Source organism: Acipenser ruthenus, chromosome 7, assembly GCF_902713425.1.
Source record: "Acipenser ruthenus chromosome 7, fAciRut3.2 maternal haplotype, whole genome shotgun sequence".
Classification (NCBI taxonomy): Eukaryota; Metazoa; Chordata; class Actinopteri; order Acipenseriformes; family Acipenseridae; genus Acipenser; species Acipenser ruthenus.
This window is the reverse complement of record NC_081195.1, coordinates 45,031,070-45,044,798: the sequence shown is the minus strand read 5'-3', so window position 1 is coordinate 45,044,798 and position 13,729 is coordinate 45,031,070. Positions and strand designations below refer to the sequence as shown.

Genomic DNA, 13,729 nt, shown 5'->3' with positions numbered 1-13,729 from the left:
CAGATTTTGATGTTATTGACTAGCGGTGTGAATTGAGCCACAGAGGAAACACAAATTGCTCCCCCAGTCAGAAAAAGGCTTGTGTGGAAACATGTGCCGGGACTTTTCTTTTCTCAGGCTGCATTTACGATGCATCTCAGAATACCTCTATTTCCCAGAGTGCTTTGGAGCTGGTGGCGGAGGTGGCAGATTGCCGCAGTGTGGTCCTGAGGAAGATGTGCTGATGCTTCTTGTAATCATCACAGGTCAGGAACTTTTCCTGCTCTGCATGGAATAACCTCACCACATCACCCTGGGAGAGTCACAGATCACACCAGTCACAACAATGCACAAAACAAGCTCTTACTGTTATGTATTCATCCCCCACCATCAACAACAAAGAACATCCTTAATATGTATAATCTTTCCTGTAAATTTATGAAGTGTAAAATGTTACAACATTTTAAATACCTAACAGTATTCAAATTTAAGTAGACTAAAGTAACACAGATAAATATACTTACCCCTTTTAAAACTTCATCTCTATAGTCACTAAATTTCATAAAAAGGGTGACTTTCCAGCTTGTGTTACAATTCAGTGCATTCACCTGTTATACAAAAAATAAAACATAGGATGCTGTGACCACACAGTAACAGCTCACTGTTAATAAATAAGTTTAAGCAATGATTGATATGTGAAGGGGTTAATAAATCTTCACACCGCTGAAGTGCAAGACTTGTCTTCCAGGTCTAAACCGAGGTGCACCAATTTATAAACATGAATACATGAACAAATATTAACAAAATCAAAGGTGCACATCAAATAATCAAACCACCACACTGTGCTCACCTCCTTGCAGCCTGGGTTGTCTAGAAGCTCTATATTACTGGCATGCAGAGGCTGTCCAGCATTCACAGGCATCAGCACCACCTTATCACCTACGACAACCTACACATGGAATCAGCAAAGACAGTTAATACTCTCAGAAAGTGTAAACACACTGTATTTACATTGATTAATTTATCTTTCTGTGGCTGTCAGATCAAATAAGCTCTTGTTCAAGACACAAACTGTTTTTTTTTTTATCCAATCAGCAAATACTGTCTGGCTGTAGGACCAAAGCACTATCTTATGCTTAATTTATCTTTTTTTTTGTGACTATTTTTTGACATGCAGTATACAACTCTGTGAAAACATGCTGATAAAAAGTGCATTGTTTAGCAAACCATGCACAACATGATTTAAGTCTCATACCTTAGGTTATTGACTGTACTGAGAAAAGTAAACTCAACATCTGTAGATCAGAATCAACATTTGAAAAATATTTTACTAAGTATAACATTTGAATGCAGCCAGTATCCTGTCAAAAACTACATTACTGTAAGGATCATACTGTGGATCTTCTACAATAATTCCACTATGCAATGTACTATTTTACAGATTACAAATCACTGTTGGTAATGTATGATTGTGTCGGCAAATAAGGCCTGCATTTACCTTAATAGTCTGTTTCTATAATAAATGTACTGTAGTTGATTCACCAAACACCAAATAATAAACACATATTGTTATTTTACGTTTTGTATGCTGTTACTGTTATCCACCACTAGATGGGGGGGAAGGGGGCAAAACATTAAGAATACATTGAAATTCCCTGTATTCTGAGTTCCTATACCTCACACATAATGCAGTAGATCATGTTCAGACAGGGAACATCATGTACAATCTTATAGACCACACCCAATTCCCCTCACCTTTGTAAAACCACAAAGCTGTGCTCATACATACATTGTCACCTTCACTCCGCAGCTTCCAGAAGGGCTGGATATAGAACCAGGAGCCCTCGTTCCCAGCCATGTCCAGCGACACTCGCATAGCATTCTTTTCTAAAAGGGCTGGAAGTCTCTTATTCACCGTGAGGTATTTGTTGCTTTTGATGTGTAGTAGCTGCAAAAATCAACAGCACTGTTATATACTGTACACTGATATCAATACTGACAGAAATAGGGCATTCTAAATATTCTCCTATGAGGAATTGTACACAACACCACCAAACAACTGCTTCAAATTAAAAATAAAATACTAAATATGACCAAATAACACCCATTCACCAAGGCTTCAGGTCAACTATATCTAATACAGTATGGCAGACCAGGGGGAAATTATTGATCCTAGAATTTGACATGTACAGGAGTTAACATTCTTTAAAATAGTGCCACAAGATATTTAATATACTGAACTGACTACAACAGGATGCTTCACCTGAAGGACAGCATCTTCACCTCTGGCCAGTGTAATAACGGTCACATTTTCATGGCATGGTCCAGCACCTACTTGCACCAAGCAGGGGCATCGGTTCAGCTCTTGTGCCCACTACTTACTGTAATGGTCATATGTTCATTTTCAACAGGCTCTTACCATTATCATTTCGAGCAGCACACCGAGCCCCTTGTAAGACAATGTAACAGGTTTATTTACTTACCAGTCATAATCAACACAGCCTAAAATCTGTCCAAATGTTTCTTGACACTTTTACAGTATGTGATGACCATAGAATACACAGCAAGGTATCAATGGCCTCTCTCACAGTTAGAAACATTTAAATAGTTTTGCAATGCCATGGCAGCAAGATTTACAGGGACCCTTCTAGTTTTCAGGCACATTGCATGCAATGAACAGTATGGCCTCTGTCACAGCAATACACCACAAAACCGTACGGCATTATAATAAGCCTAGTCAGATATTTGTTAAGACCTCAGTTTAAAAAAAAAAAAAAGTGTTTGTTTTTTGGCGCTAATAGCACTTGCCTCTAGGAAACAGCACACAAGTTACAATGTTATCTGTAGGGCACAGATAATAATCGAAATAAAACTAATAAAAAAAAGGAACAGTACAAATCAAACAGGCAAAGTTCACAGTCACAGGAAACTTGTAGCCTGATCTTTTGTCCTGAAAATATTTACACACTATTAAAACCTTCAACTAGAATACTGCAAACAATACCTTCTTTATGGTCTGAGTTAATAGTCATGACTTGTAAGTGTGTTTGTTGGAACTGCTAAACATTGAAAAATGACTTAATTCATGTAGGAGTATTTACATAACTGCAAAAAACATTTTCATACAAAGGGGAATTGTATTTACCTGTATAACATTGCTGTATTTAACCATATCACCAAGCAATTTTTTATTCTCCGATTCATTTTGTTTCTGTTCCAGTTCGGCAGCATGCTGTAAAAACAAAAACAAAAACATCATACACTCACACAAGAATGTAAATACACAAATACACAAACAAAATGCCACCACACACATAAATATTAGCATTTAACATTTCACTTATCAGTGATCTGCCCAGTTATATAAAATGTTGAGCTAATAATGCTTTCACTGGGTATTTCTGCTCTAACTGCATATCCTACAAGAAATGTGAATGTGCCTGATGTAGCTATGTGTTCTGGCGATTGCTACAGAAACTCAACTTATAAGCTCCCCCCCCCCAATGCCTCCAGACAGGCTCTCTGCACCTGCCTCTCCTCCCCCTCAGACTGCTACACAACTCAAAAGGTACCTCAGAGCCCTAAGTGACATCGTAACAACACAACCCAAAAGACAATGAAAGGGTTGAAGTTGTAGTGTGCCACAGGGCCCGTATACTCACCGTACAGTATAAATAATGGCATTGGCATTATTATTATTATTATTATTATTATTATTATTATTATTATTATTATTATTATTTAACTATTTCTTTATTTACACTACAAAGACTGTTTGAAATGCAGATCTAAAGCTTGGCCAGGCATGTGCATATATATGTGTGTACATGCCTAGGCCTTCCTGGTAAAATACTGTAATGTATGCACTCAGAGATTTCCATTACAAACACCCCCTTTGTACTGTCCAGTTCAAAATAGGATAAACAGATGCACTTATTTACATCTACTACACCACTATATACTGAATCCAGGTCTACTGAACAGCATTTTCATGCAGCAGGTTCATTATTGACTGTTCAGGCTAGTAATTGAAGGACTACCTGTAGTTTCTTCAGCAGTGCTCCGTCTGTGGTGTTCCCTTGTTTTCCTTGTTTTGCGTTCCAGAACTGCTTCTGTGCTGAATATCTGTTCATAGGACATACTTTGAAAAGGCAGTCTGTTTAAAAAAAAAAAAAATCCTTTTTGTGACTTTCATACAGGAAATAAGACAGGCAGAAACTATAAAAAGCATTTAACCAGCATATTATGTGCTTTTCAGCCCTGGAGCAAATCGACCATCGAAGTGCAGAACATAGTGTATGTCAGTTGTTTTGTAATTACTGTTACTGTAAATGTTTTGTAAAATACATAATGGCCCCTGTAGACCCTGCATGTACATGTCCAAATTCAATTTTTCACAGTGGTATCTATAGGTGTTTGAGGAATCCCATCACACATTTTTCTCAGGTTTGAGACAGGATTTCATGGACAAACCCACTGGCTAAAAAACACCTTCAGTTTATTCTTTTTTTTAGCCTTGGAAGTAGATACAGTAGGTCACATGATAAAAAAGCATCAGAAACCAACCAAAAAGGCTAAAATGCATTTGAAGACATACAGCGTTAAACACATAGTAAGGGATAAACAAGTATAATTCTATGTTTCACGTGCTGGAAGTCACTAAATTGTCTGTTGTAAGTTACGATAGTAGCGATGACTATGTTTTAAATGTAGGACATGAAAGTGGCATTGGAAACCTAAAAATGTAAAAACAAAACTAAGGAATGTGAACCGGGAATGGAGAGTAAAGTTATTGATTGTTTTGCCAAACCTAAAACAGATGAAGACCTAAATATCATTGCCAGCGATCAGTTATCATGAAGTACTCGGGCAAAATGGGCTGTACCTTGTTTGAACAATGATTAAAGACAGGAAAGAAAGGCAAACATTGAGTTTAAATCGAACGTCCGTGTAATTGATGGAGATTTACTAAGGAATGATGAAATTGCTGTTGTTTCTGAACCTGTCCAGAAGATATGTGAAATAAAAATGAGAAGGGAGTGTTTATGTGGAAATTAATTTATAAATTATGAAAAGTTTTTTTTTTTTTTTTTACATTGTTAAATGTATAATTGTATTACTTTTAGCAAACAATATGTAATGCTGAACTGAAATCGCAAGCCCTTTTCTCAGTGTTACGTTTGAAATGTGTAATACGATAATGAACTAATTGTTGAAATGATTGTTGCGTACTAAAATGGTATTTGCTTTGACGAATCAACAGTTTGCTGTGGATTCGTAACAAAAACTGTGGATTTGTTAACAATACATCTGCCCCACACTGCCCTTCTCTTCAAAGCCACTTTTAATTAGAAGATTTGTATAATTAATCAATCAAAAGGTGACATCACAGAAATGTTTTAAAGTATATTAAAGGACACATTATTCATTTGTTATGAAGGTCTCAGATTGTAGCTTTAAAAGCAACACACAAGTTTACTGTAACTGCTATATTGGATCTCACTCTTCAGGGTAGAATACAGCTTTTTGTGAAAATTAGCCTGGCTTGGTGATGTGGTTAAAATGCATGCTGTGTGTAGTCACCGATTAGCCCCAAGTCTCTGTCCAGTTACACATACACGTATCCTGATTTTCAAACATACTATAGTATTTGAAAGCCATGTGAAGAAAGCGGATTGCTAAAAATAAATAAGCAGTAAATGTAACGTAATTAAAATTAAAAAGTCTGAATATCTGTCCAAATATCCAAATACCATATATATATATATATATATATATATATATATATATATATATATATATATATATTACACACACACATACATATATATGTGTGTATATATATGTGTGTGTGTGTGTATTATAATTATATATATATATATATATATATATATATATATATATATATATATATATATATATATATATTTTTTTTTTTTTTTAACCAGTATGGTTGATATTTAGTCCTTTAACCCCTAGAATGCATGTACAACATACTTTACACGCACTGAAAATAATTTGGAATAATTACATCATATTTAAAGTAACATTCATGGCAGCAGTAACAAACTGCAAGCACATTCCTAACTGGTACCTTGGAAAAATGAACTCTTGTATGTTTCAGATGGTTGAACTTTGGGTATTGCCAAAGACTTTAAACTTGTTTAAAACCTCATTAACTTTACAAACAGAACACTTAACGCAACTGATACATAATACAGCTATTTATTCAGGCGTTAAATATGGTCATTTCGTGTCACCCTTCCAAATCACTAGATTGACCACACTTTTATTAAACATGTTCAACATTATTTTACTGTTGCATGCAACATTTTAGAATGGCATTTTAATCAACGTGAGTTTAAGAGTTTTTAGGACAATTTTTTTTTGTACCAATGCATTGTTCTCTGAAAGCTTTGTGGTAAAGTTTCAGTTGCAAAACACCACCTGAAGGGTCAATTTAGTTATGTTTATACATGTACATGTTGTGTGCCCCCTTTATTTGCTTTTACCAGAACCCAACTTGACCTTGATTATATATATATATACCCAACTGTATAAATGGGTAATTGTATGTAAAAATTATGTGATATCTTGTAACAATTGTAAGTCGCCCTGGATAAGGGCGTCTGCTAAGAAGTTAATAATAATAATAATAATAATAATAATAATAATAATAATAATTATATATATATATATATATATATATATATATATATATATATATATAATCACCCCCCCCTTTTTTCCCCCTTACTTAAATCATGGGGGAGTCTATCGCCTCGTCCAGGCGGTGGGCCCTCAAACCAAATGGGTTTGAGGCTAATTCATCCGTATCATACACCATAATCATCACTATTCTCAAATTCTGTGTCTTGGGGTTTTTTACTGAAATGTAAAAAATGAGACCTATTAAGTCATGACCATACATATTAGGTAAGATTTACTGGAATTGTTTTGTTAGTTCAAAGTACAGTACTTTAACAGTTAACAAGTGGAATGGAAATGCAACAAACCTGTATTCATTTGAATTTTTATGAATAGAAATGAATGTTTTTTAAAAGTTTGAATATTTTGATGTGCTATTTGAGGAACCAGTTTTTGGAAGATTGTTGCCATAAAAGAATATACTGTATTCACTCACCTCTGAACTTCTTTGGTGGATTGGCAAGATCCCCAGCCTCTGGCTGTACTACACTTCTGTCATCCACTAATCTGGAGGGTAAAGAAACTTTTGTTAACAGGCTGCAGACTGCATGTGGTGACTGTTTGCACAATTATAATGAAAACAAATCTATACTATAGGCAGCACTCCAGATACGATTTTGGTTCATTGAGTAATTTACTCTCCAATTTAGACACTATGCGAGTAAAATGCAACATTACCTTGAAGTCATGAGTACTTTCAATAAATACTGTACATACTTTAATTCTAACAACTACAGCCTTACATTTTAACTGTAATTTTACATTGAACTACTGTACAAAAATGTGGCCTTACAATAAAAACAAAAGCAACCACTGTTCTTATTTGCTTTATTGACCACAAACAATATGGCTGTGAAGCAAATAAACATAGTAACAGATTTTATTTTTTAATTGCAACGCTGCAGATGGAATATACTTAACAAAAGGCCTGCATGCAAATACTATATATTTATAAAGAAATTATAATATTGTATTCCTTATTGCTCGCCTTGCTATAGCAACACAAAGCATCCTGACTCTCTCCAAACACAGAATATTGTACTTATTATATAGATTTAACTTTCAGAAATGCAATTAACAGATAGGTTAATTGGTAGCTAGGTTGAGGGGTACTAAGACGGCACAGAGAAATCCAGAATCCAAAATCAAGAATCCAGTCTCTTATTCTCCAGTCACAAACACGCATTGCAAGTGAGTGGATTGAACCATACATTTATTTGTCTTTTTATTGAAAACCTGGACTTATTGGTCATGTGTTTCTGGCAGTTCCCAGGCAGACTACAATTAGCTGTCCCAGCATTCTCTAGCTAGCGCATGCATTATATTCACAATTGACCATTGTGATGGCGGGAAGTACAAGAAGTTTGATAACATGCTAACTCAAGCTGTGCAGCAAAATTGCTCTGCATATTTGTTACACATTACATTTAAATATCATATGTTACTATTAACGTGTAAAAGACCCTTTACGCAGTCTATCTGGAAGCTGGCTATATGAATGCTCTCAGAGAAGCTGCTGGTCAACCAGTATGGCAGAATGAATAAACATAAAATCAAGCCATGTGCAAAAGCACAACATGAAACTAATATTTAACTAAGGCAGGTAAGGTCATGTGGTTTGCAAGTAAGGACCTGTATGATTAGTATGTGCACAGGTCATGAATCAATCAAATATAGTATACAGATGAATGAGGTGGATTTACTGAAATGACCAATGACTCAAACAGTATTGTTACTGAGCATACACAATGAAAATATCAGCAGATATCACAGAAAAGACAAATATTGTACAAATAAAAAAGTTTACTACTCACCTACTTGAATGGCATTTTGCATGCATACTACCATCTAGCACTACACTATTTTTAATCACAAGTTTAATTACCAGTGCCTCCAGGATTCTGCGATCACAGAAATCAATATAGAATTCACACAAGGGTGAAGAATTCTGTGCATAACTTTGTAGACATTTTCTCACATAGAAAACAGCTTATTTTCTAATCAGAAATGCAGGCATGTCAGGGTCCATGTGCGGGCTCCACCTGGTAAAAGCTGGGGATTTCAGAGGCAGAGATGCCAACTTATGAAAGCAGAAAATAGCAGATTTTTTTTTTTTTTTTTTTTAACCAGGGGCTGCTAGCCCTTGAAATTAAATGGTTCTTAGGGTCTGGCAAGCCAATGCCCTCATTTTTGCTGTTCAATCCATAATTTTGGTAATTATAAACACATGGCATTTAGAAATTAACAACCCCAATAAAAATACTTCAACACTGATTTTCTTTTTAAATTTGGAATTCTATTTATTCTGGATTTAAATACTAGAAATTAAGTGTATGTGCTATCAAACCTCAAAACTTTATAAAAATAACAACACCTCAAGAAGGATTTAACATTGTTTTCTATTTACATTTTTACTACTCTGCGGAGTGTAGCATCCAATAATTAATTCATTATTTAAAGAGAGTTAAACCTCAAAACACATTTGCACAAAATACAGTAATGGGGAGTGTCAGATTTTGCTTATTGCTGGTGTTTCTTCATACCCACGTGCCGAGATACTTTGCTTGATTTGGGTCAAAGACCCGACAGGCATTGAAAAATGCAGCTGCAGGTTGACAAAATCAGGCAGTAGAGTTGCACCTGCATGTATGTTTAAATCAACTGACAGCGCTGAAAAAAATCAAAAGTGTGAACGGCTACATTGCAAAGTAAAGCAACCGAGCTAGTTCAACATCATTAGCTAAACCGTGAAAGAGTTTTTATTTATTTATTTTTTTGTTAAGGTGGATTTCAAGTTGTGTTGGTAAAGTTCAATGTTCTCTACTAAAATCACTGAATCTGTGTCCACCGTGACTTAATCACAGCCTTACTGACAAGCAACCAAGCAAACGTGCGATTAATAATGATAGCAAGGCAACATTTGAGCAGTGGTTTCTGAAGGACCCCTAAACTGGTTACTAAGCAACCCAGATCAGAGCTTTTAGTATGTCAGTTAAAATGCAATGATAAACTGTCAGTGAAATGCAGTATTAATTAAGAACCATTAATTCATTAACGAAATTCCCCCCTCATTGCACTACAGCGGACCCTACAAGTGCCTAGTAAGCTCAAGTGGACACCTGCAGGGCTGGCCTTTGTCCTCTAGAGGCCAGTAGCTCGCTGACATCTGCTCTTGAGTTTCTTGGTATAAAAAAGACTACTGGCTTGGTCGTGGGATCAGAGGACGTCTACTGAGCCTCCAGTTCTCCTGAGCTGTGTGGGGAATTGTTGCGGTGAGGGGAAAAAATAATTGGACATTCTAAATTGAGGCAAAAATCTGGGGTAAAATAATTGGGCACTCTGTAATAAAGAAAGAAAGAAAGAAAGAAAGAAAGAAAGAAAGAAAGAAGAATATGAATGTTGCAACATCTGCAAACAGGATATAATCACCGCGTGGGCCCCTTTGCAGTTGCACTGGCTGCCCTGGCTATTCCTCAGCCACTGATTATATATATATATATATGTTATCTCATTGAACTAATTACTGTAAGTTTTCAATACTTAACAGTACATTCAGACAACAAAACAACAGAGTAATAGTGGGAGTCAATACTTACTGTACACTATTGGCACCACTGTATCTACAGAATCATCCTATGTTGTTGGGAAAAACTCTTACATCTGTAGTTAGCATTTGTTCAATAATATTAGACAGAAAATATGAACTAAACTAGATTCAGTTTGAAATGACAAAGGAAGGCCTTTTTATTTCCTTTTAAATTTACATGTTGAAAATCACCACCAGTAACTCCATGTGAACCTGCCAAGTGAATTAAAAAGGGGCTTGGTTTAAAACTGACAGTGTTCCAAATCTACTAAAATCAATTTCCTCATCACTAAATAACAGATAAAAAAACATGCTCTTCTCAGTAGCACAGCCCACTATTTTGTTTAATCTCTGGAACCAGCTTCCAGTTAACTGATAAAGTGGTGTGAAGTCTGAGTTCACATGTTATTTTTTCTAGTTAACAATTGTGGAATCTTTGAGACAGTGTGTTTCCAACTGCTAGAGTAAGACTGTAATTTGGAAAGTAGATCATATAGTTATCGTTGCTACAGTAGGTGGCATTTCCTATTTTTGTTTTAAACAGAAAACAGCATGAGAAAAATCAATGCATTAGAATTGCAAAATCTGGTTGTGAATTTAATAAAATAACTTACTCGACAGCTATACAAAAGATCTAGGTCCTATATTAGGATTTTGTTTGAATGAAAAAAAAAATAAAGTGTTCATACACTCCCCAACATAACTATAAATACAGAAATCAGTAACATGAAAAAGCAGATGATCTACATCCAGAGTAGGGAAAACGGATGGATTAACAGTTCAAGGGGAAACACACATTTTAGCAATTTTTTTTTTTTTTCCCCATTTTAAAACATGAAATCTGGTATTACACTAGGTTAAATAAATATCTGATTGCAAGCCATGCATTTAAACTATCTTGAACATACTGGGTCATTTCACCTGGAGAGTGAAGTAGTACCCACCCACTGACTGGCTTGTTTCTAGCTGCTTCCCATATTGATTGACAGGCTTTCAGCCAGTAACATTCTTTAACCCAGTAGTAACAGACTTCCTGTAAGGCAAGGCAAACAAACTGGGAACTTCCATTAACCTTGTGTTGTACCAGATATCTGTTTTCAAATGAAAATACATGTTTGGTTTAACACGTGTTTCTTTACAAACTGCACATTTCGATCTATGTAGCTAACAGAAATGCAAAATGGGTAAGATTTATGAAAATATTATTATGAATTGCTTGAATCGTTTCAATTGATGGTGGCACAGCAGACTCCAGTTGGATCCCAGGATTTTATTTAATTGCAGAGCCTTATTATAAAAATGCAGGGTGCACATCAAAATGTTTTCTAAATGTGTTTTCTTTCTGTGGCTTTTTACATTAGTACCACCAGTAACAAGAAAAACTATGAGTCTGACATACAGATACACAGCCTCCACATCCCCCGATTCTGAGACTCTCAATAACGTTTGCTGAAGTATGTGGGTTACAAGTTTCATCATAACTGAATAACCTTTTTTTACATGTATGTAAAACATTGAATTCAGGTTAGATAAATGATACTTCCCCATTATAATGTATAATGTATAATGTTCCAATTAATCAAGATTTAAATTGAAGGGGGCTCCCGAGTGGCGCATCCAGTAAAGGCGCTCCTCGCAGGATGTGCCCTATAGCCTGGAGATCGCTGGTTCGAATCCAGGCTATGTCACAGCTGACCGTGACCGAGAGTTCCTAGGGGGCGGCGCACAATTGGCTGAGCGCTGCCCGGGTAGGGAGGGCTTAGGTCGGCAGGGGAATCCACGGCTCACCGCGCATCAGCGACCCCTGTGGCCGATAGGGCGCCTGTGGCTCTGCAGCGGAGCCGCCAGATCTGTGTTGTCCTCCGGCACTATAGGTCTGGTAGCATTGCTGTGGATCTGCAGTGCGAAAAATGACGGCTTGGAAGGAGCACGTTTCGGAGGACGCGTGTTTCAGCCTCCGTTTCCTGAGTCGGCGGGGGGGGGGTTGCGAGCGGTGAGCCGGGGATACAGATAATAATTGGGCATGCTAAATTGGGGTGAAAACCGGGGTAAAAATAATTGGCGACGACTAAATTAAAAAAAAAAAAAAAAAAAGATTTAAATTGAAAAGAAACCCCAACATTTTGAAATCTGTGTCTCATGCTCAATGGGATTTCAATAAGGAGAAAAGCAGGTCTGGGCAGAACACTGATACTGTTTCACTGGCAGCTGGAAGGCAGGTATTATCCTGTTGTAAAGTATTGCTTTGCAGTTAGTAATTCATGAAATAACTGAAATTAGATAGTAACTTATAAATCCCCATGCCATGAAGCTTCCACCGGCATCCCACTAGTCACTCAAGGATCTTTATAAGAAGCTAATATACTGTACCAACATAACACAGCCAAATTGTACCCTACTATATACCAGGCACGTTATTTTTTAAGGTTCTATCCACATTCTTTTCTGGGAAATTTTGGCACTTTCTCCAACAGAAATTTTGCCTGGGGTTGGCTATTTGTAGTACAAAAGTTTTAAGGTAAATAATTAGAATGCAGTATAAATCACATATCAGAAACCAACCAATCCTAGTGCAGTATTTACCAAAGTTCCAGTACCTCTTATCGTGCGTACAGATGTCAGCACGTGCATAGACCATCTGAACGAATTAAAATGTTTAAAACATATTTTTTTAATTAAATAAAAAAACACATACCTGGTATCTTTTGTAAAATGGATTATCCTATTAAATTCTCTTTCTTAATTTGTATGAATTTCACACTAGTTTTTCCAAAAAAATATTATCGAAATCACTACAAACTTTAAAAAAAAACAAAACATGTTTCTCCAGCTGCAGTTGTGTTTTTAATAAATACAACAGTCTCACCATGATATGTTGATTTTTTTGGGGGGGGTGGGGGGTGGGGGGTATATGTCTCAAAAATAAAAATATTTTCTAATTTTTAAACTATTCCCAAGTCTTCATTTGTGTGATTTATAATAGCTTAATATGTCATGTGTAGAGTGTCTTGTACTGTATAGCTATATGGCTAGAACTGCTCATCTTCGCTTCACGGTCCTCTTGCCCAAGCGGCACGAGATGACATCTATACAATAAGAGAAACACTACACACGACCTACTAACTTATAACAAGGTTAACAGGTAGGCCTTACACTAGAAGACAAGAAGGTCAAAACTAACTCATTATCCCCCCAGGGTAACGTTCTAACAGCTATTTAGTTGAAAATCAACACCCTCCATGGCTGTACACACAGTACAGTTTATGACCTCGAAGTTGTCTAATTATAGCTCGATTATTTGGTGATAAAAGGCAGCTCAGCAAAATAATAGTAAGAGTAAACAGCTCTAAGAAGAAATGTGCCCCATAGCACCATCCTTTATTATGGAAATGCCATGCAGGGATCTCCAATAAGGAAAGGGTTCAAAAAGGATTTTCAAAAAAGAACCAATTCTTG

General features: G+C 36.2%; 1 protein-coding gene across 1 annotated transcript in view; it reads right to left on the bottom strand.

Annotated features, from left to right (window-relative positions):
• The window catches only part of LOC117415087 (inositol 1,4,5-trisphosphate receptor type 2-like), a 113,167-nt gene that overhangs the window by 94,002 nt on the left and 5,436 nt on the right, over positions 1 to 13,729 (bottom strand). The window contains exons 2-8 of the mRNA XM_034025028.3: positions 7,124 to 7,194; positions 4,020 to 4,135; positions 3,125 to 3,211; positions 1,769 to 1,927; positions 830 to 928; positions 504 to 587; positions 146 to 292 (exon numbers count right to left, since the gene is read on the bottom strand). Coding sequence (XP_033880919.3) covers positions 146 to 292; positions 504 to 587; positions 830 to 928; positions 1,769 to 1,927; positions 3,125 to 3,211; positions 4,020 to 4,135; positions 7,124 to 7,194 — 763 coding nt within the window. The remainder of the gene's footprint in view (positions 1 to 145; positions 293 to 503; positions 588 to 829; positions 929 to 1,768; positions 1,928 to 3,124; positions 3,212 to 4,019; positions 4,136 to 7,123; positions 7,195 to 13,729) is intronic.